Source organism: Pygocentrus nattereri, chromosome 21 (assembly GCF_015220715.1).
Source record: "Pygocentrus nattereri isolate fPygNat1 chromosome 21, fPygNat1.pri, whole genome shotgun sequence".
Lineage (NCBI taxonomy): Eukaryota > Metazoa > Chordata > Actinopteri > Characiformes > Serrasalmidae > Pygocentrus > Pygocentrus nattereri.
The window spans coordinates 33,390,086-33,413,245 of record NC_051231.1 but is presented as its reverse complement, the minus strand read 5'-3'; the positions used below and the strand labels follow the sequence as shown (position 1 = coordinate 33,413,245).

General features: G+C 42.3%; 1 protein-coding gene and 1 pseudogene across 1 annotated transcript; both read left to right on the top strand.

Annotated features, from left to right (window-relative positions):
* The first annotated feature begins 399 nt into the window (after positions 1 to 399).
* LOC108417239 (myosin heavy chain, fast skeletal muscle-like) lies at positions 400 to 13,163 on the top strand. The gene is made up of 39 exons (XM_037532420.1): positions 400 to 612; positions 999 to 1,142; positions 1,264 to 1,420; positions 1,598 to 1,625; positions 1,983 to 2,094; positions 2,173 to 2,265; positions 2,359 to 2,422; positions 2,816 to 2,914; positions 3,008 to 3,111; positions 3,198 to 3,336; positions 3,418 to 3,536; positions 5,232 to 5,381; positions 5,465 to 5,635; positions 5,734 to 6,040; positions 6,254 to 6,327; positions 6,434 to 6,521; positions 6,606 to 6,723; positions 6,821 to 6,944; positions 7,441 to 7,577; positions 7,698 to 7,953; positions 8,035 to 8,277; positions 8,406 to 8,582; positions 8,670 to 8,815; positions 8,908 to 8,998; positions 9,103 to 9,492; positions 9,705 to 9,831; positions 9,917 to 10,035; positions 10,154 to 10,350; positions 10,454 to 10,637; positions 10,722 to 10,887; positions 10,996 to 11,120; positions 11,203 to 11,511; positions 11,601 to 11,804; positions 11,893 to 12,018; positions 12,101 to 12,271; positions 12,355 to 12,459; positions 12,542 to 12,637; positions 12,767 to 12,898; positions 13,039 to 13,163. The coding sequence occupies exons 1-39, from the start codon at positions 412 to 414 to the stop codon at positions 13,057 to 13,059; spliced, it is 5,814 nt and encodes a 1,937-aa protein (XP_037388317.1). The 5' UTR covers positions 400 to 411; the 3' UTR covers positions 13,060 to 13,163.
* A 5,221-nt stretch (positions 13,164 to 18,384) lies between these two features.
* On the top strand, positions 18,385 to 20,588 carry LOC108416613 (annotated as a pseudogene).
* Positions 20,589 to 23,160: the final 2,572 nt, after the last annotated feature.

Sequence of the window (23,160 nt, the reverse complement as noted above, 5' to 3'; positions counted from 1 at the left end):
AAATACAATATATGTAAAGTTTCATTGTGCTGATATTTGATGTTATACTTTGTAGTGAAAAATTATAGTGGCTCACTTACCACATTTACGTTGATGCATGAAAACCTTGACATGGAACTGTACTGAAATAATTGTATTTATCCCCTTCTATGTAGGTTTCGCTGAATTGTTCATAAGTGTTGAAATCATGAAATCATAGGTTGCTTGTATAAAAAAGTTGAATCCTTTTTACACAAGCAGCCTATTCTATACAAGTAATCCATGTATTAGGTGTTAGGATATGCCCCACTCTACTCAAACATCTTGTGCATGACATTGCTGGTCTACGTAAGATTTTATTACACTAGCCAGAAGTAGTCTTTTAAAGAAAACTGACAAACATATGAATTGTCTTCACAGTAAAACACCATCATGGGGGATGGAGAGATGGAATGTTTTGGGCCGGCGGCCATCTTCCTCCGCAAGTCAGAAAGGGAGAGGATTGAGGCCCAGAGCAAACCTTTTGATGCTAAAACAGCATACTTTGTGGCTGAGCCCGCTGAGATGTACCTCAAGGGTACACTAAAGAGTAAAGAGGGTGGCAAAGCCACTGTCGTAACTCTGTGTGGCAAAGTAAGTGAAAAGACCTATGACGAGGTTGTAGGGCCTCATTCACTAACCGTGCTCAAGAAGATAGTACTTAAAACCCAAGAGGCCCATAGTTCTCAAAGTTGTATTGCTTGTTAATGGTACTGCTGAGTATATCCAACACATACAAAGAGATTTTTGCTTCATAAGTAATGTTTCATAAATGATGGATCCATCATATTGTTCATCTGTAAATGTAAGATGACTGTTTGTCTGGGAATGTATTGTAATGCAATGAATTTCAGCCTGATCATGACCATGAAGAGACCAGGACATAGGTGTACATGTATATGCTTCATACAATGCACTGTGTATCTCTCAGACATTCTATTTAATTACAAATCAAACTAATCTAAGTTGTTTTTGTACAGACCCTCACAGTTAAGGAGGATGATATCTATCCAATGAATCCTCCCAAATTTGACAAAATTGAAGACATGGCCATGATGACCCACTTGAACGAGCCCTGTGTGCTGTATAACCTCAAAGAGCGTTACGCAGCATGGATGATCTATGTAAGTTAATTCAAAAGAACAATTATATATATACATACATACACACACACAAACACACACACACACACACAAAAAGTGAGTTGTATTACAATTCTGGAAATGTTTCTATTCACATCTTCAGACCTACTCAGGGTTGTTCTGCGTCACTGTGAACCCCTACAAGTGGCTCCCAGTATATGATGCAGTTGTTGTGACTGGATACAGAGGCAAAAAGAGAATTGAAGCCCCACCCCACATCTTCTCCATCTCTGATAACGCATATCAGTTCATGCTCACTGGTATGATATTCCTCAAACAAAAAAAGGAAAACAGTACATAAAAATAAAACAACTTAAGAGAAAGGAAGTAAAGTCGCACGGAAAACTGTTAAAACTGTAAAAATGGATCATTGTGAATAATGTGACATGTTATCCTTAATAGTATATAATGCTATCCTATACAATGTTTTCCTTTAGATCGTGAAAACCAGTCCATCCTGATCACGTAAGTGCAACCTGATATCCCTATGAAGGAGCTTTTACATTAGCATTCTTTGTTTCTAAGATATCACCAATGCAAATGATTGGGGGCCAATCTGAGCTAAAATCTGAGCTAAAATCTGCCAAATACTACAGCTCACTCTTAAAGAAGCACTCTTCTCTTTCATATTCAGTGCATATGCAGATTTAGTACATTTAACATTTTGAGGTGCTTCTGATGTGACGATTGACCCACATGATAAAATGATAACAGAAACTCTCAAAGACATCAGTAAATTAAGTAATTTCTAAAATTCTGAAAATACTCTGAAAACAAAGCGCATTAATATTAAAACTTAATATTGTTCACTTCTATTCTCAGTGGAGAATCTGGTGCAGGAAAGACTGTGAACACCAAACGTGTCATCCAGTACTTTGCCATAATTGCAATGACTGGACAGAAGAAGGCAGAGCCTGTTGCTGGCAAAATGCAGGTAAATAAATCACTATTGTAGGATTTTCAGAACACTTGTGAGTGAACTCCTTACTAAAATGTATGTTATCACATCTAGGGTTCGCTGGAGGACCAAATCATTGCAGCCAACCCCCTCCTGGAAGCTTATGGTAATGCCAAGACTATCAGGAATGACAACTCTTCTCGTTTTGTAAGTACATACAAACAAGTTCAAACTCTGCATACAGCATAATGAAAAATACAAAAAATACAGAACCAATTAAAACATTCTATGAATTTCCAGGGCAAATTCATCAGAATTCATTTTGGACAAACTGGCAAGCTGGCATCAGCTGATATTGAAACCTGTAAGTTTCTGTCCTTAGAGAATTTCATTCATTTATTTTATTATTCTGTAAATCATACTGTCCTCCCTCAATGATGTCATGTGTTAATACAATAAACATGAGATATGTGTATAACAGAATAAGAATCTGTACTGGAAAACGACGGAACATGTTACCTACAAAACTGTGGGGGGCTATTGTAACTTTAAAAAAAGGGGTACCTGCTATGTGCCCAAAGCAGCAAGCAAACACTCCACAGCCTGTCTGCACTTGTTTGTTTTTCATTAACTTGGCAAAACTGCACCACTTTACTCTCTTCAGTTCAAGAACATTAGATTAAAAATCTAACTGAAACAATGAAGGCACAGATCATGTCAGTAAATGCAACTATTACTAATATCAACATTTTGACAGATCTACTGGAAAAGTCAAGAGTCACTTTCCAGCTGTCTGCTGAGAGGAGCTACCACATCTTCTACCAGCTCATGACTGGACACAAGCCAGAGCTGCTTGGTACAGAACATAAAAGTCTTATTGCTACCATTTCTTCTTAGTTTAGTTGTAGAACTGATCTGGTCTAAAGACTTTATTTTGTCTTTCACACAGAGGCACTGCTCATCACCACCAACCCCTATGACTACCATATGATCAGCCAGGGTGAAATCACAGTTAAGAGCATCAACGATGTGGAAGAATTCATTGCCACAGATGTAAGTACAACTTCACTGAACTTCAGATGTTTTTTTTAAAAAATGTGCCTCATTCTGGTCCATCAAATCTGTTTCACCAAACACAGACTGCTATTGACATTCTGGGCTTCACTGCTGATGAGAAAATTAACATCTACAAACTGACTGGTGCTGTGGTGCATCACGGCAACATGAAGTTCAAGCAGAAGCAGAGAGAGGAGCAGGCTGAGCCTGACGGCACTGAGGGTAAATCACAAGATAAATGTGGCTTAATTAGAAGCATTTGCATCAATTCCTAATAAGAAACATTTTAACATTTATCTTCAGTGGCTGATAAAATCGCCTACCTTGTGGGCTTGAACTCAGCTGACATGCTGAAAGCTTTGTGCTACCCCAGAGTCAAGGTCGGAAACGAGTTTGTGACCAAAGGCCAAACTGTACCTCAGGTAATGTGCTATTATTTGACCAAAACAAGAACAAAGGTTTTTTCAAATACAGTGGGTTGCAAAAGTATTCAGCCCCCTTGAACTTTTCAACCTTTTGCCACATTTCAGGCTTCAAACATAAAGATATGAAATTGTAATTTTTTGTGAAGAATCAACAACAAGTGGGACACAATTGTGAAGTGGAACGAAATTTATTGGATATTTTAAACTTTTTTTAGAAATAAAAAACTGAAAAGTGGGGCGTGCAATATTATTCGGCCCCTTTACTTTCAGTGCAGCAAACTCACTCCAGAAGTTCAGTGAGGATCTCTGAATGATCCAATGTTGACCTAAATGACTGATGATGATAAATAGAATCCACCTGTGTGTAATCAAGTCTCCGTATAAATGCACCTGCTCTGTGATAGTCTCAGAGTTCTGTTTAAAGCGCAGAGAGCATCATGAAGCCCAAGGAACACACCAGGCAGGTCCGAGATACTGTTGTGGAGAGGTTTAAAGCCGGATTTGGATAGAAAAAGATTTCCCAAGCTTTAAACATCTCAAGGAGCACTGTGCAAGCGATCATATTGAAATGGAAGGAGCATCAGACCACTGCAAATCTACCAAGACCCGGCCGTCCCTCTAAACTTTCAGCTCAAACAAGGAGAAGACTGATCATAGATGCAGCCAAGAGGCCCATGATCACTCTGGATGAACTGCAGAGATCTACAGCTGAGGTGGGAGACTTTGTCCATAGGACAACGATCAGTGGTACACTGCACAAATCTGGGCTTTATGGAAGAGTGGCAAGAAACAGCCATTTCTCAAAGATATCCATAAAAAGTCTCATTTAATGTTTGCCACAAGCCACCTGGGAGACACACCAAACATGTGGAAGAAGGTGCTCTGGTCAGATGAAACCAAAATCGAACTTATGTTTGGCGTAAAAGCAATACAGCTCATCACCCTGAACACACCATCCCCACTGTCAAACATGGTGGTGGCAGCATCATGGTTTGGGCCTGCTTTTCTTCAGCAGGGACAGGGAAGATGGTTAATATTGATGGGAAGATGGATGGAGCCAAATACAGGACCATTCTGGAACAAAACCTGTTGGAGTCTGCAAAAGACCTGAGACTGGGACGGAGATTTATCTTCCAACAAGACAATGATCCAAAACATAAAGCAACATCTACAATGGAATGGTTCACAAATAAACGTATCCAGGTGTTAGAATGGCCAAGTCAAAGTCCAGACCTGAATCCAATCGAGAATCTGTGGAAAGAGCTGAAAACTGCTGTTCACAAACGCTCTCCATCCAACTTCACTGAGCTCGAGCTGTTTTGCAAGGAAGAATGGGCAAAAATTTCAGTCTCTCGATGTGCAAGACTGACAGAGACGTACCCCAAGCCACTTGCAGCTGTAATCACAGCAAAAGGTGGCGCTACAAAGTATTAAAGCAAGGGGGCTGAATAATATTGCACGCCCCACTTTTCAGTTTTTTATTTCTAAAAAAAGTTTAAAATATCCAACAAATTTCGTTCCACTTCACGATTGTGTCCCACTTGTTGTTGACTCTTCACAAAAAATGTCAATTTCATATCTTTATGTTTGAAGCCTGAAATGTGGCAAAAGGTTGAAAAGTTCAAGGGGGCTGAATACTTTTGCAACCCACTGTACCTACGAAGTAACAAAGAATACTTTTGAACTCTACAGGTCAACAATTCAACAATGGCTCTATGCAAGTCTATCTATGAGAAAATGTTCTTGTGGATGGTCGTTCGTATCAATGAGATGTTAGATACAAAACAGCAGAGGCAGTTCTTCATTGGTGTGCTGGACATCGCTGGATTTGAGATCTTTGATGTAAGTATTCCATGATTTTAATTTTCAAATTTATTACATTTTGATTTGTACAACTTTTACAACCGATCACAATGTCATGGCAGTTCAACAGCTTGGAGCAGCTGTGCATCAACTTCACAAATGAGAAGCTGCAACAGTTTTTCAACCACCACATGTTTGTGCTGGAACAAGAGGAGTACAAGAAAGAAGGAATTGAATGGGAGTTCATTGACTTTGGTATGGACCTGGCTGCCTGCATTGAGCTTATTGAGAAGGTAATCTGCTTAGAACCAACAGCCACTTTCAAAGAACAAACACTATCTTTACAAAGGTGCTCTCATGTAACTCCCCTGTCTAAATCTGTCATAATTAGCCAATGGGCATCTTCTCCATCCTTGAAGAGGAGTGCATGTTTCCCAAGGCAACAGACACATCCTTCAAGAACAAGCTGCATGACCAGCATCTTGGCAAGAGCAGCGCCTTCCAGAAGCCAAAGCCTGCCAAGGGCAAAGCAGAAGCCCATTTCTCTCTTGTACACTATGCTGGCACTGTAGATTACAACATTACTGGCTGGCTGGACAAGAACAAAGACCCCCTGAATGACTCTGTTGTTCAGCTGTACCAGAAGTCAGCAAACAAACTTCTGTCCCACCTGTATGCAGGTCACTCTGGTACTGATGGTAAGGAGACAAAAAAAAACTTATACATGCTTAAAAAAAAGTATAATTATACATTATTTTTGATAACTAATAGAAATCAGCAAAAATGTATTAGTTTATTACTTTATTAGTTCCTACATAGCAAAATATATATTATATTGTGTATACTATTCAGCTTAAATCTGCAGCAGTAACTACACTATCATGAAGATTAATTACATTTTTTTTTAATAGATGCTGGTGGAAAAGGTAAGAAGGGTGGGAAAAAGAAGGGCGGTTCCTTCCAGACTGTGTCTGCTCTGTTCAGGGTAAAAAACTTTTATACTGAAATAAGATATGAATATTAGAAGAGGGTGCATGTGCCAGTCTGCATGACCTTAGTTAACAGACACTGTCATGACACAAAATCCACAGGAGAACTTGGCCAAGCTGATGACCAACTTGAGGAGCACTCACCCTCACTTTGTCCGCTGCTTGATTCCTAATGAGTCCAAGACTCCAGGTAGGTGCTCTTCATAACGTGTATATTGTGAAAATATATTCAAAATTCAAAATATACATGGCATCATTACTCCTATACCTTTAGGTTTGATGGAGAATTTCCTAGTTATCCACCAGCTGAGGTGTAATGGTGTGCTGGAGGGTATCAGAATCTGCAGAAAGGGATTCCCCAGCAGAATCCTCTACGGTGACTTCAAGCAAAGGTCGCTTTCATAGTCGTCACATTTAAAAATATAAAACAGTTACAAAAGTTACAGTTACTAATTTGCCACATTGACTGAATCACAATTGTGAAAACAGATACAAAGTCTTGAATGCCAGTGTCATCCCAGAGGGACAGTTCATTGACAATAAAAAAGCCTCAGAGAAACTCTTGAGCTCCATTGATGTGGACCACACCCAGTACAAGTTTGGGCACACCAAGGTTAGTGTTACTATTAATGGTAGCTCAAATTATTTTCATAACATGGGAATATAGCATATTGGAAGTCTAAAATTTATTTCATGTATATTAATGACCGACTACTTAACTGAAATATAAAATCTGTGTCAATGTCTGCAATGGTGAAACATGGTACCTGTCTGTTACTTTCTAAACTGCTTATGTTTCCGGGTCGACGGTGGGGGGGCATGAAGCCAATCTGAGTGGTCATTGGGCAGAAGGCAAGATACACCTTAGATAGGTCACTAGTCCATGGAAAAATACACAGAGAATATAAATATCTGTGGTGAATTAGATGACATTTTTAAGTTTCTTGGTGGAGCAGGACAAGCATGAATGAACGAGGTCCCATACTAATACAGAATGCTTTATAACAGCAAATGTGAGCTAAATTCTACGAGTGTGTAAAATATATTAAACATACTTTGTAGGTACACAGTAAAAGCTGGGTCAGTAACTTTATAAAATGTCTGTTTAGGTCTTCTTCAAAGCTGGTCTACTTGGTACCCTTGAGGAGATGCGAGATGAAAAGCTAGCAACTCTGGTGACAATGACTCAAGCATTGTGTCGTGGCTTCCTTATGAGGAGAGAGTTTGTCAAGATGATGGAGAGGAGGTATTTTTAGATTAATAAAGCAGACAGACATCACATGAATATTTAAACACACAAGAATAATCAAGATATAATCTTAAAATTGAAAATGCAGCATGAAGAACTGAACCATCTTCATTCTAGGGAGTCCATCTATAGCATTCAATACAACATCCGTTCATTCATGAATGTAAAACACTGGCCATGGATGAAGCTGTACTTCAAGATCAAGCCTCTTCTGAAGAGCGCAGAAACAGAAAAAGAAATGGCTAACATGAAAGAGAGCTATGAGAAAATGAAGGAAGATCTGGCAAAAGCACTGGCCAAGAAGAAAGAGCTTGAAGAGAAGATGGTGTCACTTCTTCAGGAGAAAAATGACCTGCAACTGGCAGTAACAGCTGTAAGTATTTACAATGAAGTTTGCACATTTCAAGACATGGGATAATCTTAAAAATGCTTAAAAAATGCTAATAACTCATAGGAAACTGAGGGTCTGGCTGATGCTGAGGAAAGGTGTGAGGGCCTCATTAAGAGCAAGATCCAGCTTGAGGCCAAGCTCAAAGAGACAAATGAGAGACTGGAGGATGAGGAGGAAATCAATGCTGAGCTGACCGCCAAGAAGAGGAAACTGGAGGATGAGTGCTCTGAGCTGAAGAAGGACATTGATGATCTGGAACTCACCTTGGCTAAAGTGGAGAAGGAGAAACATGCCACTGAGAACAAGGTTAATAGTTTATACATATAAGTGCAGTTAAAGACTGTGGAAGATTAGACGTGCAAGGTTTATATCATGTGAGAAAGCAATATTCATAAATTAATGATAATATACCGTTTCAAAATGTTTTCACACAGGTGAAAAACTTGACTGAGGAGATGGCTTCTCAGGATGAGAGCATTGCCAAGCTTACCAAGGAGAAGAAAGCCCTCCAAGAGGCACACCAGCAAACTCTTGATGATCTCCAGGCAGAGGAAGACAAAGTCAACACTCTGACCAAATCTAAGACAAAGCTTGAACAACAAGTGGATGATGTAAGATCAAACAACAATATATACAACAAATATACTCGACAGTCCTTCTGTGCCTTCCTAAGAATCTCTGCTTTCCATGAATTATAGCTTGAAGGTTCATTGGAGCAAGAGAAAAAACTCCGCATGGACCTTGAAAGAGCCAAGAGGAAGCTTGAGGGTGACTTGAAACTGGCACAGGAGTCCATAATGGACCTGGAGAATGAAAAGCAGCAATCTGAAGAGAAGATCAAAAAGTATATAAACCACCATACAGTGTAGATAACAAATAATTCATTTGTTCAAATGAGATGAAATAAGGATGTATTCTATGCCATTTTCATGACAGGAAAGACTTTGAAATCAGCCAACTTCTGAGCAGAATTGAAGATGAACAATCCTTGGGTGCTCAGCTTCAGAAGAAGATTAAGGAGCTCCAGGTAATTCATCTCTGCAGAAACATAACATTCAATTAAGCTACATTTAATGTAATCTATTTATACATCTAACACATATATCTAATGACTGAAAATCTTTCTTTCAGGCTCGTATTGAAGAGCTAGAAGAGGAAATTGAGGCTGAGCGTGCAGCTCGTGCTAAAGTTGAGAAGCAGAGAGCCGATCTCTCCAGGGAACTTGAAGAGATCAGTGAAAGGCTTGAAGAGGCTGGTGGAGCCACAGCTGCTCAGATAGAGATGAACAAGAAGCGTGAAGCTGAGTTCCAGAAACTGCGGCGTGATCTGGAAGAATCCACTCTGCAGCATGAAGCCACAGCTGCTGCCCTCCGCAAGAAACAAGCTGACAGTGTTGCTGAGCTTGGAGAGCAGATCGACAACCTTCAAAGGGTCAAACAGAAGCTGGAGAAGGAGAAGAGTGAATACAAGATGGAGATAGATGACCTGTCCAGTAACATGGAGGCTGTGGCAAAAGCAAAGGTGTGCTAACATTGAGAGGAAAAATACAGTTTGCATAGAAAACAATGTAGGATGTTTAGTTACTTCATGTTCTGTTTTATGCACATTAAAGCTCAGCTAAGGTGGATGAAATGTGCTTGAAAGATTATATACTGCATTCCATACGGGATATAATTAAAATGTGTCAGCATCCTTCTTCATTTCAATTATTTTCACTGAGTATATATTTCTAGGCAAATCTAGAGAAGATGTGTCGGACTCTTGAGGATCAGCTCAGCGAATTCAAAGCTAAAAATGATGAACATGTTCGTCAACTGAATGACTTGAGTGCACAAAGAGCAAGACTACAGACTGAGAATGGTAACTAAGGCAAAACAAGTAAGCAATTAAAATTATTGAAAATTTGCTTCACTTTTGTAATCTAATTTCCTTAAACTTTTCCAAGGTGAATTTACCCGTCAGCTGGAGGAGAAGGAAGCACTTGTTTCTCAGCTGACCAGAGGAAAACAAGCTTACACACAGCAGATTGAAGAACTCAAAAGACAAATTGAGGAGGAAGTCAAGGTACTATTAAAATGCAGTATTTGACATAATTTTAATTGTTTCACATTTGTATTATATTTCAGCAACACCAAGTTAAAACAACAAGCACCGTTTCAAAAAAGTGTGTGTTTCATTTTAGGCAAAGAACGCTCTGGCTCATGCTGTCCAATCAGCTCGTCATGACTGTGACTTGCTCAGAGAGCAGTTTGAGGAAGAGCAGGAGGCCAAGGCTGAGCTGCAGCGTGGAATGTCCAAGGCCAACAGTGAAGTGGCTCAGTGGAGAAGCAAATATGAGACAGATGCCATCCAGCGTACTGAGGAGCTTGAAGAGGCCAAGTTAGTAAATGCTGAATTGTAACAAGTAAACAGTTCCTCATTTTCAACACAAAGACGCAGTTGCTAGATAAACATGTCACATTACAAAATTTGACCTTCTCAGGAAAAAGCTTGCCCAGCGTCTACAAGATGCTGAGGAATCGATTGAAGCTGTAAATTCCAAGTGTGCCTCTCTGGAGAAGACCAAACAGAGACTTCACGGTGAAGTGGAGGACCTCATGATTGATGTTGAGAGAGCCAATGCTCTGGCTGCCAATCTTGACAAGAAGCAAAGGAACTTTGACAAGGTAAAGGGCTTGTTGGCTAAAACTGAACAATGAAAATGCACCAAAATCTGTCTGTCTGAATACAAATGTAATTTTACCTTCTAGGTTTTGGCAGAATGGAAGCAGAAGTATGAAGAAGGTCAGGCTGAGCTGGAGGGAGCTCAGAAAGAGGCTCGCTCTCTCAGCACTGAACTCTTTAAGATGAAGAACTCATATGAGGAAGCTCTTGACCAGCTGGAGACCCTGAAGAGAGAGAACAAGAATCTGCAGCGTATGTGACTTAGAAATTAACAGGCACATACAAATGTTAATAGAAATATTTTTAAACAATAAATTAAGACAAACAAAAAGCAATTACTACTCTCATTTCTCATTTCAGAGGAGATTTCTGACCTGACTGAACAGATTGGTGAGACTGGAAAGACCATCCATGAACTGGAGAAGGCAAAGAAAACAGTGGAGACTGAGAAATCAGAAATCCAGACAGCTCTTGAAGAAGCCGAGGTAACACGATACGTGACGTAAGTAAATGTACAGGTATAACTGGTTTGCAAGAAACGGTTTAATATTTAATGTTATTTTTCAGGGCACACTTGAACATGAAGAATCCAAGATTCTTCGTATCCAGCTTGAGCTCACCCAAGTAAAGAGTGAGATTGACAGGAAGCTTGCTGAGAAGGATGAGGAGATGGAGCAGATCAAGAGGAACAGTCAGAGGGTGATCGAGTCCATGCAGAGCACTCTGGACTCTGAGATCAGGAGCAGAAATGATGCTCTGAGAGTCAAGAAGAAAATGGAAGGAGATCTCAATGAGATGGAGATTCAGCTGAGCCATGCAAACCGTCAGGCTGCTGAGGCACAGAAGCAGCTCAGAAATGTTCAAGGACAGCTCAAGGTATTTTCTCACTTCAATTTATACTTCCTTTCTAACATCCTAATCCTAGTCACCTAGACACTGAATAACAGTAATTAATTTTGCAAAAGGATGCCCAACTGCACCTTGATGAGGCTATAAGAGGACAGGAAGAAATGAAGGAGCAGTTTGCCATGGTGGAGCGCAGGAATAACCTGATGCTGGCAGAGATTGAGGAGCTGAGAGCTGCACTGGAGCAGACAGAGAGAGGCCGCAAAGTGGCTGAACAAGAGCTGGTTGATGTCAGTGAGCGTGTGGCATTACTGCACTCTCAGGTATGTTCTACCAGCTCATAAGTTTGCTGTTCCTTTCAGCTTCCTTGCCAAATCACCTTAAGGGCTTGACTGTTGTTCATTTTAACAGAATACCAGTCTAATCAACACCAAGAAGAAGCTTGAGGCTGATCTGGTACAGATTCAAGGTGAGGTGGATGATACAGTTCAGGAGGCGAGAAATGCTGAAGAGAAGGCCAAGAAGGCTATCACTGATGTGAGTGTTTAACTGCACAGATTTTGCATGTGCATCTTCTATAACGGAAAAAAGGAAATTGATTTCATGGCTTTTATTATAGGCTGCCATGATGGCAGAGGAGCTGAAGAAAGAACAGGACACCAGTGCTCACCTGGAGAGGATGAAGAAGAACCTTGAGGTTACAGTCAAAGATCTACAGCATCGCCTGGATGAGGCTGAGAGCCTTGCCATGAAGGGTGGAAAGAAACAGCTTCAGAAACTGGAGTCTAGGGTGTGCCGCACTCTTTATCCAGTGGAAATAGAAAAGAATATATTATTTTGTTTAAATTTGACACATAAAACATTGTATTCTAGGTGCGTGAGCTGGAGGCTGAGGTTGAAGGTGAGCAGAGACGCGGCGCTGATGCTGTTAAAGGAGTTCGCAAATATGAGAGGAGAGTGAAAGAACTCACCTACCAGGTAAAGAACTAACTGAGTAACATACACACTATAAAAACAATATCTACTAGACCAAGCAAACCCTACAACAGAACCTTTGCAGACTGAAGAAGACAAGAAGAATGTAAACAGACTGCAGGATCTGGTGGACAAGCTGCAGCTCAAAGTGAAGTCCTACAAGAGACAGGCTGAGGAAGCTGTAAGTGTGCCATTACGTGTCTTGCATTGTACATGCAGTGCAATATAATGAGTGACAAGACCATGCAGATGAACATGTTTCACTCATAAAAACAACATTAAACCATCTGACTTGACTTCATTCTCACAGGAGGAGCAGGCAAACACTCACCTGTCCAGGTTCAGGAAGGTGCAGCATGAGCTGGAGGAAGCTCAGGAGCGTGCTGACATTGCTGAGTCTCAGGTCAACAAGCTGAGAGCCAGGAGCCGAGATGCTGGAAAGGTAAAGTCTACTTATTCAAACAAACACGGAAAGTCTTAGAAACACGAGCTTCTGTTGGCATAAATCACAGTTCTTTTAAATGATCACTTTTAATAATCAGCAATACACTCTGTTACTAATAATATGTCTATGTGTTTTAGGGCAAGGAAGTGGCAGAATAAAGGGTGAAGACCACAAGGGACACTAACAAGCAATAATAAAATATGTATTTCTTGTTTAATGTCCATGCAAACTTTAGTTCAATAAAACTGAAAGAAACAATCAAGTGTTTGTCTTTTTTTATTTTGTCAAACAGGGACTCTAGTAGTAACGTTCCTGGGCTACACTTGTTCTAGTACTATCCCTCTTTCAACTGTTCACAGAAATACTTGACCCACAATGCAAACTTATCTTCAGTACCAAAAAGAAAACAGCAAAGATTGTAAGCTGGTAAAAGTATAGTCAGTATAGTGTCATTTCACATTTCTTAAACACCTTGAGCACTTGCAATGGAGCATTAAAAAGAATTAAAATGAAAACTACTGTCAGGCTTCAGTTCATGTATTGTTATCTGTAAAACAAACCGTAACTGAAACAGCCTCTGAAATTTGTGGAAAGATGACATCAGAGAAATGGAGACTATGGAGTTACTGCGTACAAATACTGACTTTTACTCTATTAATAACAAGTAATAACTAGAAATGTGCCTTTCCCCAAGGAAACGCAGGATAGTTGAGCAGCGGATATGGAAATCGATACAAGGAAGAGTGCAGGTCAGCAAAGTGGATTTTATCTTGTGGACATGCGCTGAATGAGAACATGTACATTGGTGGTTGTTGGGCAAAGGGACTCAATTCTGTGCCACCTTAAACAAAGTTCCACCTCAAGTTCTGTGCCACCTTAATTTATTGCTATGAAAATTGCAGTTCCACCTTAAATACTGTGCGTACTCTAATTCTGTGCTATGTTAACTGAAATTTCCTCTTAAATTTTCCACCTTAACTTCTCTACAACCTCACAAAAAGTTCCAACTTAAATACTGTGCCACCTTAAATTTAGCACTACGTTATTTCAAATTCCACCGTAAGGTCTGTGCCACCTTAATTTCATTGCTACATTAATTAAAGTTCTACCTTAAATTCTTTGCCTCCTTTAATTTTGTGCTATGTTAATTGAAGCTCCACCTTAAATTTAGTGCTAGCTTAAAGAGAGTTCTATTCTAAATTCTGTGCCAGAATTTAGGGCCAGAGGCTTCTGGGGTGTCAAGTTCCATTTCCCTGCTGGAGGTCACTGAGGAAGTTGGTAAGCTCCTCAGTGGCAAGGCACTGGGGGCGGATCAGATTCGCCCAGAAATGCTTACGGCTCTGGATATTGTGGGGCTGTCATGGCTGGATGGCATGCCCACTCCAGGTAAGGGGAAAGGACCTGCCCCAGGTGGAGGAGTTTAAGTATCTTGGGGTCTTGTTCATGAGTGATGGGAAGAGGGATCATGAGATCGGCCGAAGGCTGGGACGGGCAGCAGCAGTAATGCGGTCACTGTACCGGACTGTAGTGGTGAAGAGGGAGTTGATCCAAAAGGCGAAGCTCTCTGTTAACCGGTCGATCTACATCCCAACCCTCACCTATGGTCATGAGCTGTGGGTAATGACTGAAAGAACGAGATCGCGAATACAAGCGGCAGAAATGAGCTTTCTTCGTCGGGTGGCGGGCTACACGCTATGCGATAGAGTGAGGAGCTCGATCATCTGGGAGGAGCTCAGAGTAGAGCCGCTACTCCTCCGCATTGAGAGGAGCCAGCTGAGGTGGTTCGGGCATCTGATCCGGATGCCCCCTGGACGCCCCGGTGGGGGTGTTCCAGGCACGGCCTACCGGGACAAGACCCCGGGGTCGTCCTAGGACCCGCTGGAGCGATTATGTCTCCAAGTAGGCCTGGGAGCGGCTTGGGGTCCCCGGGAATGAGCTGGAGGAAGTTGCGGGGGACAGGGTCAGCTGGGATTCTCTGCTCTCCCAACTGCTACCGCGACCCTGTCTGGACTAGCGGTCAGCGATGATCCATCCATCCATCCATCCATTATCTTCCGTTTCTCCAGGGTTCGGGTCGCGGGGGCAGCATCCTAAGCAATGAGGCCCAGACCTCCCTTTCCCCAGCCACTTCCACTAGCTCGCCAAGGGGGATTCTGAGGCGCTCCCAGGCCAGCTGGGCGATATAGTCACGGAAGCGTGTCCTGGGTCTTCCCCGGAGTCTTCTCCCAGGTGGACTTGCCTGTGACACCTCCCGAGGGAGGCGTCCAGGAGGCATCCAAACCAGATGCCCGAACCACCTCAGCTGGCTCCTCTCGACGTGAAGACGCAGCGGCTCTACTCCGAGTCCCTCCCGGATGACTGAGCTTCTCACCCTAAGGGAGAGTCTAGACACCCTGTGGAGGAAACTCATTTCGGCCGCTTGTATTCGCGATCTTATTCTTTCGGTCATTACCCAAAGCTCATGACCATAGGTGAGGGTGGGAATGTAGATTGACCGGTAAATCGAGAGCCTTGCCTTATGGCTCAGCTCTTTCTTTAAGACAACAGACCGGTAAAGAGCCCGTATCACTGCTGACCCAGCACCAATCCGCCTGTCAATCTCCCGCTCCCTTGTAGATCACTCGTGAACAAGACCCCAAGCTACTTGAACTCCTCCACTTGAGGCAAGAGCCTATCCCCGACCCAGAGAGGGCTCTCCACCCTTTTCCACCTGAGAACCATGGTCTCGGATTTAGAGGTACTGATTCTCATCCCGGCCGCTTCACACTCGGCTGCAAACCGATCCAGCGAAAGCTGAAGTTCACGTCCTGATGTCCCCAATAGGACCACATCATCTGCAAACAGCAGCGATGTAACCCTGAGGTCACCAAACCGGACACCCTCCATCCCCTGACTGCGCCTAGAAATTCTATCCATAAAAATTATGAATAGAATCGGTGACAAAGGGCAGCCCTAATGGAGTCCAACTCTCACTGGGAACGAGTCTGACTTACTGCTGGCTATGCAAACCTAACTCCAGCTTTGTTTGTACAGGGCCTGAATGGCTCGTAGCAAAGAGCCATGTACCCCGTACTCCCGAAGCACCTCCCACAGAATACACCGGGGAACACAGTCGAATGCATTCTCCAGATCCACAAAGCACATGTGGACTGGTTGGGCAAACTCCCATGAACCCTCCAGAATCCTGGAAAGGGTGAAGAGTTGGTCCAGTGTTCCACGACCAGGGCGGAACCCGCACTGCTCCTCCTGGATCCGAGGTTTGACTATAAGCCGGACTCTCTTCTCCAGTACCCCTGCATGGACCTTACCAGGGAGGCTGAGGAGTGTGATTAGTTGGAACACACCCTCCGGTCCCCTTTTTTAAAAAGAGGCACCACCACTCCAGTCTGCCAATCCAGTGGCACCGCCCCCGATGTCCACACAATGTTGAAAAGGCGTGTCAGCCCAGACAGCCCCACAACATCCAGAGCCTTGAGGAACTCAGGGCGGATCTCATTCACCCCTGGAGCCTTGCCACCAAGGAGCTTCTTAACTACCTTAGCGACTTCGGCTTCAGTAATGGACAAGCCTATTCCCATGTCCCCAGACTCAGCCTCCTCACTGGAGAATGTGTCGGTGGGATTGAGAAGGTCCTCAAAGTATTCATTCCACCGCCCAATGACGTCTTCAGTCGAAGTCAGCAGCACACCATCTCCACTATATACAGTGCTAGTGGCACACTGCTTTCCCCTTCTGAGTCACCTGACGGTTTGCCAGAATCTTTTCGGAGCTGACTTAAAGTCACTTTCCAAGGCCTCACCAAACTCCTCCCATACACGGGTTTTTGCCTTGGCGACTACTGAAGCCGCAGATCGCTTGGCCTGTCGATACCTGCCAGCTGCCTCTGGTGTCCTACAGGCCAACCATGCCTTGTAGGACTCCTTCTTCAGCTTGATGGCGTCTCTCATCTGAGGTGTCCACCACCGGGTTCGAGGATTACTGCCCCGACAGGCACCAACTACCTTGTGGCCACAGCTACAGTCAGCCACTTCAATAATGGAGGAGCGGAACATGGCCCGTTCTGAGCCTATGTCCCTCACCTCCCCCGATATCTGGTCAAAGTTCTGACGGAGGTGTGAGTTGAAGGTCAATCTGACAGGTTCTTCTGCCAGACATTCCCAGCAAACCCTCACAATACGATTGGGCTTGCCTGATCTGACCGGCATCTTCCCCCACCACCTGATCCAACTCACCACCAGGTGGTGATCAGTTGACAGCTCAGCTCCTCTCTTTACCCGAGTGTCCAAAACACATGGCCGCAAGTCCGATGACACGACTACAAAGTCAATCATTAAACTGCGGCCTAGGGTGTCCTGGTGCCACGTGCACTTATGGACATCCTTGTGTTCAAACATGGTGTTCATGATGGACAAAGTGTGGTTTGCACAGAAGTCCAAAAACTGAACACCACTCGGGTTCAGATCAGAGAGGCCAATCCTCCCAATCACACCCCTCCAGGTCTCACTGTCGTTGCCCACGTGAGCGTTGAATCCCCCAGTAGGACAAAAGAGTCTCCAGGAGGAGCACTTTCAAGCACCCTTCCCAAGGACTCTAAGAAGGCTGGGTACTCTGAACTGCTGTTCGGTGCATAAGCACAGACAGCAGTCAGGACCCGTTCCCCAACCCGAAGGCGTAGGGAAGCGCGTAGGGAAGCTACCCTCTCGTCCACCGGAGAAAACCCCAACATACAGGCGAGGGGCTATGAGAAAGCCCACACCTCCCCGCCGCCTCTCACCATGGGCAACTCCAGAAAAGAATAAAGCCCAGCCCCTCTCAAGGAGATTGGACCCAGAGCCCAAGCTGTGTGTTGAGGTGAGCCCGACTATATCTAGCTGGTATCTCTCAACCTCGCGCACCAACTCAGGCTCTTTCCCCACCAGTGAGTTAACGTTCCAAGTTCCAAAAGCCAGTTTCAGCAACCAAGGATCAGAACGCCAAGGCCCACGCCTTCAGACACCGCCCGATCCACAATGCACCGAACCCCTACTACTGCCCCTCCCATTGGTGGTGGATCAATGGGAGGGGCGGTCAGTGATGATGATAATGATAATTGAAGTTCCACCTTAAATGTATTGTTATGCTAGGTCCACCTATAATTGAAGTTCCACCTTAAATATTTAGCGCTATCTTGGTGCCAAAATTCCGACATTTTGGGCCGCTGTTCGGATCCGTACATCCGATCAAAAAGCTGTATACAAGCACACATCACACAATCAGGCTGGATGATCTGGAGTTGGAACGGTGTCGATAACTCGAAAACTCCAGGACTAGTTAAATGGCAAAAAAACTGCAAAAAATAACCAAAACTAGAAATGTGCATTTGCTGAGGGAAACGCAGGATAGTTGCACAGTGGATACTATGGAAGTCGATACCAGGAACAAAGGATGAAAAAACTACGGAGCTGAGAGCTGCACTGGAGCAGACAATTTTACCTTCTAGGTTTTGGCAGAATGGAAGCAGAAGTATGAAGAAGGTCAGGCTGAGCTGGAGGGAGCTCAGAAAGAGGCTCGCTCTCTCAGCACTGAACTCTTTAAGATGAAGAACTCATATGAGGAAGCTCTTGACCAGCTGGAGACCCTGAAGAGAGAGAACAAGAATCTGCAGCGTATGTGACTTAGAAATTAACAGGCACATACAAATGTTAATAGAAATATTTTTAAACAATAAATTAAGACAAACAAAAAGCAATTACTACTCTCATTTCTCATTTCAGAGGAGATTTCTGACCTGACTGAACAGATTGGTGAGACTGGAAAGACCATCCATGAACTGGAGAAGGCAAAGAAAACAGTGGAGACTGAGAAATCAGAAATCCAGACAGCTCTTGAAGAAGCCGAGGTAACACGACACGTGACGTAAGTAAATGTAAAGGTATAACTGGTTTGCAGGAAACAGTTTAATATTTAACGTTATTTTTCAGGGCACACTTGAACATGAAGAATCCAAGATTCTTCGTATCCAACTCGAGCTCAACCAGGTAAAGAGTGAGATTGACAGGAAGCTTGCTGAGAAGGATGAAGAGATGGAGCAGATTAAGAGGAACAGTCAGAGGGTGATCGAGTCCATGCAGAGCACTCTGGACTCTGAGATCAGGAGCAGAAATGATGCTCTGAGAGTCAAGAAGAAAATGGAAGGAGATCTCAATGAGATGGAGATTCAGCTGAGCCATGCAAACCATCAGGCTGCAGAGGCACAGAAGCAGCTCAGAAATGTTCAAGGACAGCTCAAGGTATTTTCTCACTTCAGTTTATACTTCCTTTCTAACATCCTAATCCAAGTCACTGAGACACTGAATAACTGTAATTCATTATCCAAAAGGATGCCCAACTTCACCTTGATGAGGCAATAAGAGGACAGGAAGAAATGAAGGAGCAGGTTGCCATGGTGGAGCGCAGGAATAACCTGATGCTGGCAGAGATTGAGGAGCTGAGAGCTGCACTGGAGCAGACAGAGAGAGGCCGCAAATTGGCTGAACAAGAGCTGGTTGATGCCAGTGAGCGTGTGGCATTACTGCACTCTCAGGTATGTTCTACCAGCTCATAAGTTTGCTGTTCCTTTCAACTTCCTTGCTAAATCACCTTAAGGGCTTGACTGTAATTCCTTTTAACAGAATACCAGTCTAATCAACACCAAGAAGAAGCTTGAGGCTGATCTGGTGCAGATTCAAGGTGAGGTGGATGATACAGTTCAGGAGGCGAGAAATGCTGAAGAGAAGGCCAAGAAGGCTATCACTGATGTGAGTGTTTAACTGCACAGATTTTACATGTGTCTTCTAAAACGGAAAAAAGGAAATTGATTTCATGGTTTATATTATAGGCTGCCATGATGGCAGAGGAGCTGAAGAAAGAACAAGACACCAGTGCTCACCTGGAGAGGATGAAGAAGAACCTTGAGGTTACTGGTCAAAGATCTACAGCATCGCCTGGATGAGGCTGAGAGCCTTGCCATGAAGGGTGGAAAGAAACAGCTTCAGAAACTGGAGTCTAGGGTATGCCGCACTCTTTATCCAGTGGAAATAGAAAAGAATACATTATTTTGTTTAAATTTGACACATAAAACATTGTGCTCTAGGTGCGTGAGCTGGAGGCTGAGGTTGAAGGTGAGCAGAGACGCGGCGCTGATGCTGTGAAAGGAGTTCGCAAATATGAGAGGAGAGTGAAAGAACTCACCTACCAGGTAAAGAACTAACTGAGTAACATACACACTATAAAAACTATATCTACTAGACCAAGCAAACCCTACAACAGAACCTTTGCAGACTGAAGAAGACAAGAAGAATGTAAACAGACTGCAGGATCTGGTGGACAAGCTGCAGCTCAAAGTGAAGGCCTATAAGAGACAGGCTGAGGAAGCTGTAAGTGTGCCATTACGTGTCTTGCATTGTACATGCAGTGCAATATAATGACAAGACCATGCAGATGAACATGTTTCACTCATAAAAACAACATTAAACCATCTGACTTGACTTCATTCTCATAGGAGGAGCAGGCAAACACTCACCTGTCCAGGTTCAGGAAGGTGCAGCATGAGCTGGAGGAAGCTCAGGAGCGTGCTGACATTGCTGAGTCTCAGGTCAACAAGCTGAGAGCCAGGAGCCGAGATGCTGGAAAGGTAAAGTCTTATTCAAACAAACACGGAAAGTCTTAGAAACACATGAGCTGCTGTTGGCATAAATCACAGTCCTTTTAAATGATCACTTTTAATAATCAGCAATACACTCTGTTACTAATAATATTTCTATGTGTCTTAGGGCAAACTACTTAAATACCCCTTAAATACAAACCTTGCAACTCTGACTGAGAAGATGGATTCTCAGCTTCAGAAGAAGACTGAAGAATTCTATGGAATTCAACAGTGAGAACTAACAGAACTATTTTGATTTAAATTAAAATGATTAGAGAATACACAAATGACAAAACATGAGTTGATTTTCATAATTTATTCACTTCTTTTTCATCATTTGAATTTTATAATAATAATGGCATTAAAAAAAAGCTCATCTCTATATTCGCTTGCAGGGCAACAATTAGTACAAAACAAAAAGACGCAAGTCTAGTGCACAGTGGATAAAAGTAGAGAGAAAACAAATTCTCCAAGGATCAAAGTTTCAGAAGACAGTAGCAGAGAAAATTGTGAGCAAGAAATGCTTTGAAATATTTTCACAGCTTTGCACTGCTTTGATGGCATCAATTACTTTCATTCTCAGATCCTCAGCGAACTATGTAAAGAAGCCCTTAGCTGTTTACTGTAACCACGTCAAGTCAGAAAATATATCTTATTGCCAAGATATATTCAAAATGGGCTTGGCATAAAATGAAAGATGGTTATACGGAAAGGAGCCTCATCCCCATTGTTAAATATGGTAGAAGATCTATGAGAAACTTGTTAAGGTACAAGATTTCATGACATACCATGAGATTTTAAATTAAAATCTGCCTGCTAAAACGTGGCCTTATTTGGATCTTCTAATAAGGCACTGATTCAAAACATATGTGGTAATGTGGACCAAAAGAAAAAGCTTTTGACATGGCCATTACAATCACTTCAACTAAACACCACTAAAAAAAATCTACACAATCTGTGTAACTTCTGCAGCTTAAACGAATCATCTACGCATGTTATTCAGACCTAGAATGTATTCTGATAAGCAATAGGACAGCACTTATCTCGAGAGGTGCAGCAAGACAAGTCACGGCAGCAAAGAGATGTAAAGATAGAACAAGAAAACACAATTATCTGTCTAAATTTCTACCTGAAATTCTGATACTTAACTTAGATGTTTAAGTTAAACATCATTTCAGCTGTTCATTACAATATCGCATCTCACCGAACAAATATCCAAGGAGAACAGCAGACAGCCGACAAACACGATAAGTTTAAAGGAACAGTAGCATAGCCACGTTTAAAAAAATGTGTGGCTCTAAAAATAAAGCAAGTGTTCATGCTCAGAGCTGAAGGATCTCAGCTATGGAGTGCAGTTTAAGACTCTCATGTATCTGACCATTAAGACTGATATTTGAAACACAGAAAGTCATCAGTAGGACACTTCAGTGTGATTAATTGTGTTATCTAAACAACTGTATTTTAATATAACCTATGCACATAAAACTTGAGAAGACTTGTAGTCGCAGGCAATCTTACTTAAAAAACCTAAAAAGTTTACACACAATATATATTCTAATTGGAAACCACTATATTTATAACGTAAACACATAACATTAAAGCCAAATATAAACATTTAGAAAAAGCGTCTGAAATACAGTTCAATTCACATTTAAACACTTATCAGATTAGAATGATTAACATAATGCAGCAGCTTCAGATACTGTGGAAAAAGTGGTATGATGCATGCACGATAACATGTAAAGCTTATAACTGCCCATTTACGTACACAGCCTTTCTCTGAATACTTCTAATCTACAATAAAGAGAAAAGGTGTGATATTACAGAAAAACATGCACAGACTTACTTCAGAAACTGATGTTGTGGAGCATCTGGGAAACTCTTAGGGAGTCTGGCTAAACTCCTTTATCCTGCCTTCAGATATGGACTACAATTCTTGACCTCTGAGAGCATGGCTCTGTTTCTATATCTGCATTAAATCCAAATGAGCTTCTTAAACTGAGATATAGTGTTTCAGAATTTCAGGTTATGATTCCAGTTTGTCCCAAGCAGCAGACTCTGAACTTTTACTGCATACTAATCATTTGCCAAGGACATATTATCTTTCTTCTGGAAATAAGGGTTATAATCTGCTACTAGTAATAAATCTTTGGTTTTATAATACTAATAATAGTAATGAATACGATGCTTTCCAAAAGACAGCACTCTGTTTGGTCAGACCTCTTGTCTAGCTCAGTTAGCTTTGGATGACAGAAATAGGTAAATGTATATTCAAAACACTGAAAATACAGAACCTATTGATATTCTGTTTTGGTAAACACAGAGGAGGGAGCAGAAGGCAAAACAAGTTTTTAAACACTAAATTAAAATACAAGTTCAGCTACTTGCTTTAAAGACTTACTGTTACCTGTTTTTTTAATGAAAAATGCCATTCACACATACAGACATGCAAGACTTCAAAGGTCAGGGACTGACAGCTTAAAGAGCAATAAAAATTCTGCATCAAATGATGAGTGCAATTTATTTTTTATATCATGAAAAGGTTGACGTGACTCTGCAACAGAACTCCAGTGACATCACACAGCTTCTCCAAATT

Coding starts and splice junctions, on each gene's coding strand:
- LOC108417239 (XM_037532420.1), top strand. CDS start 412: ATGGGGGATGGAGAGATGGAATGTTTTGGGCCGGCGGCCATCTTCCTC. Junction 613..998: donor TCGTAACTCTGTGTGGCAAA/GTAAGTGAAAAG, acceptor GTTTTTGTACAG/ACCCTCACAGTTAAGGAGGA. Junction 6,328..6,433: donor CTGTGTCTGCTCTGTTCAGG/GTAAAAAACTTT, acceptor CAAAATCCACAG/GAGAACTTGGCCAAGCTGAT.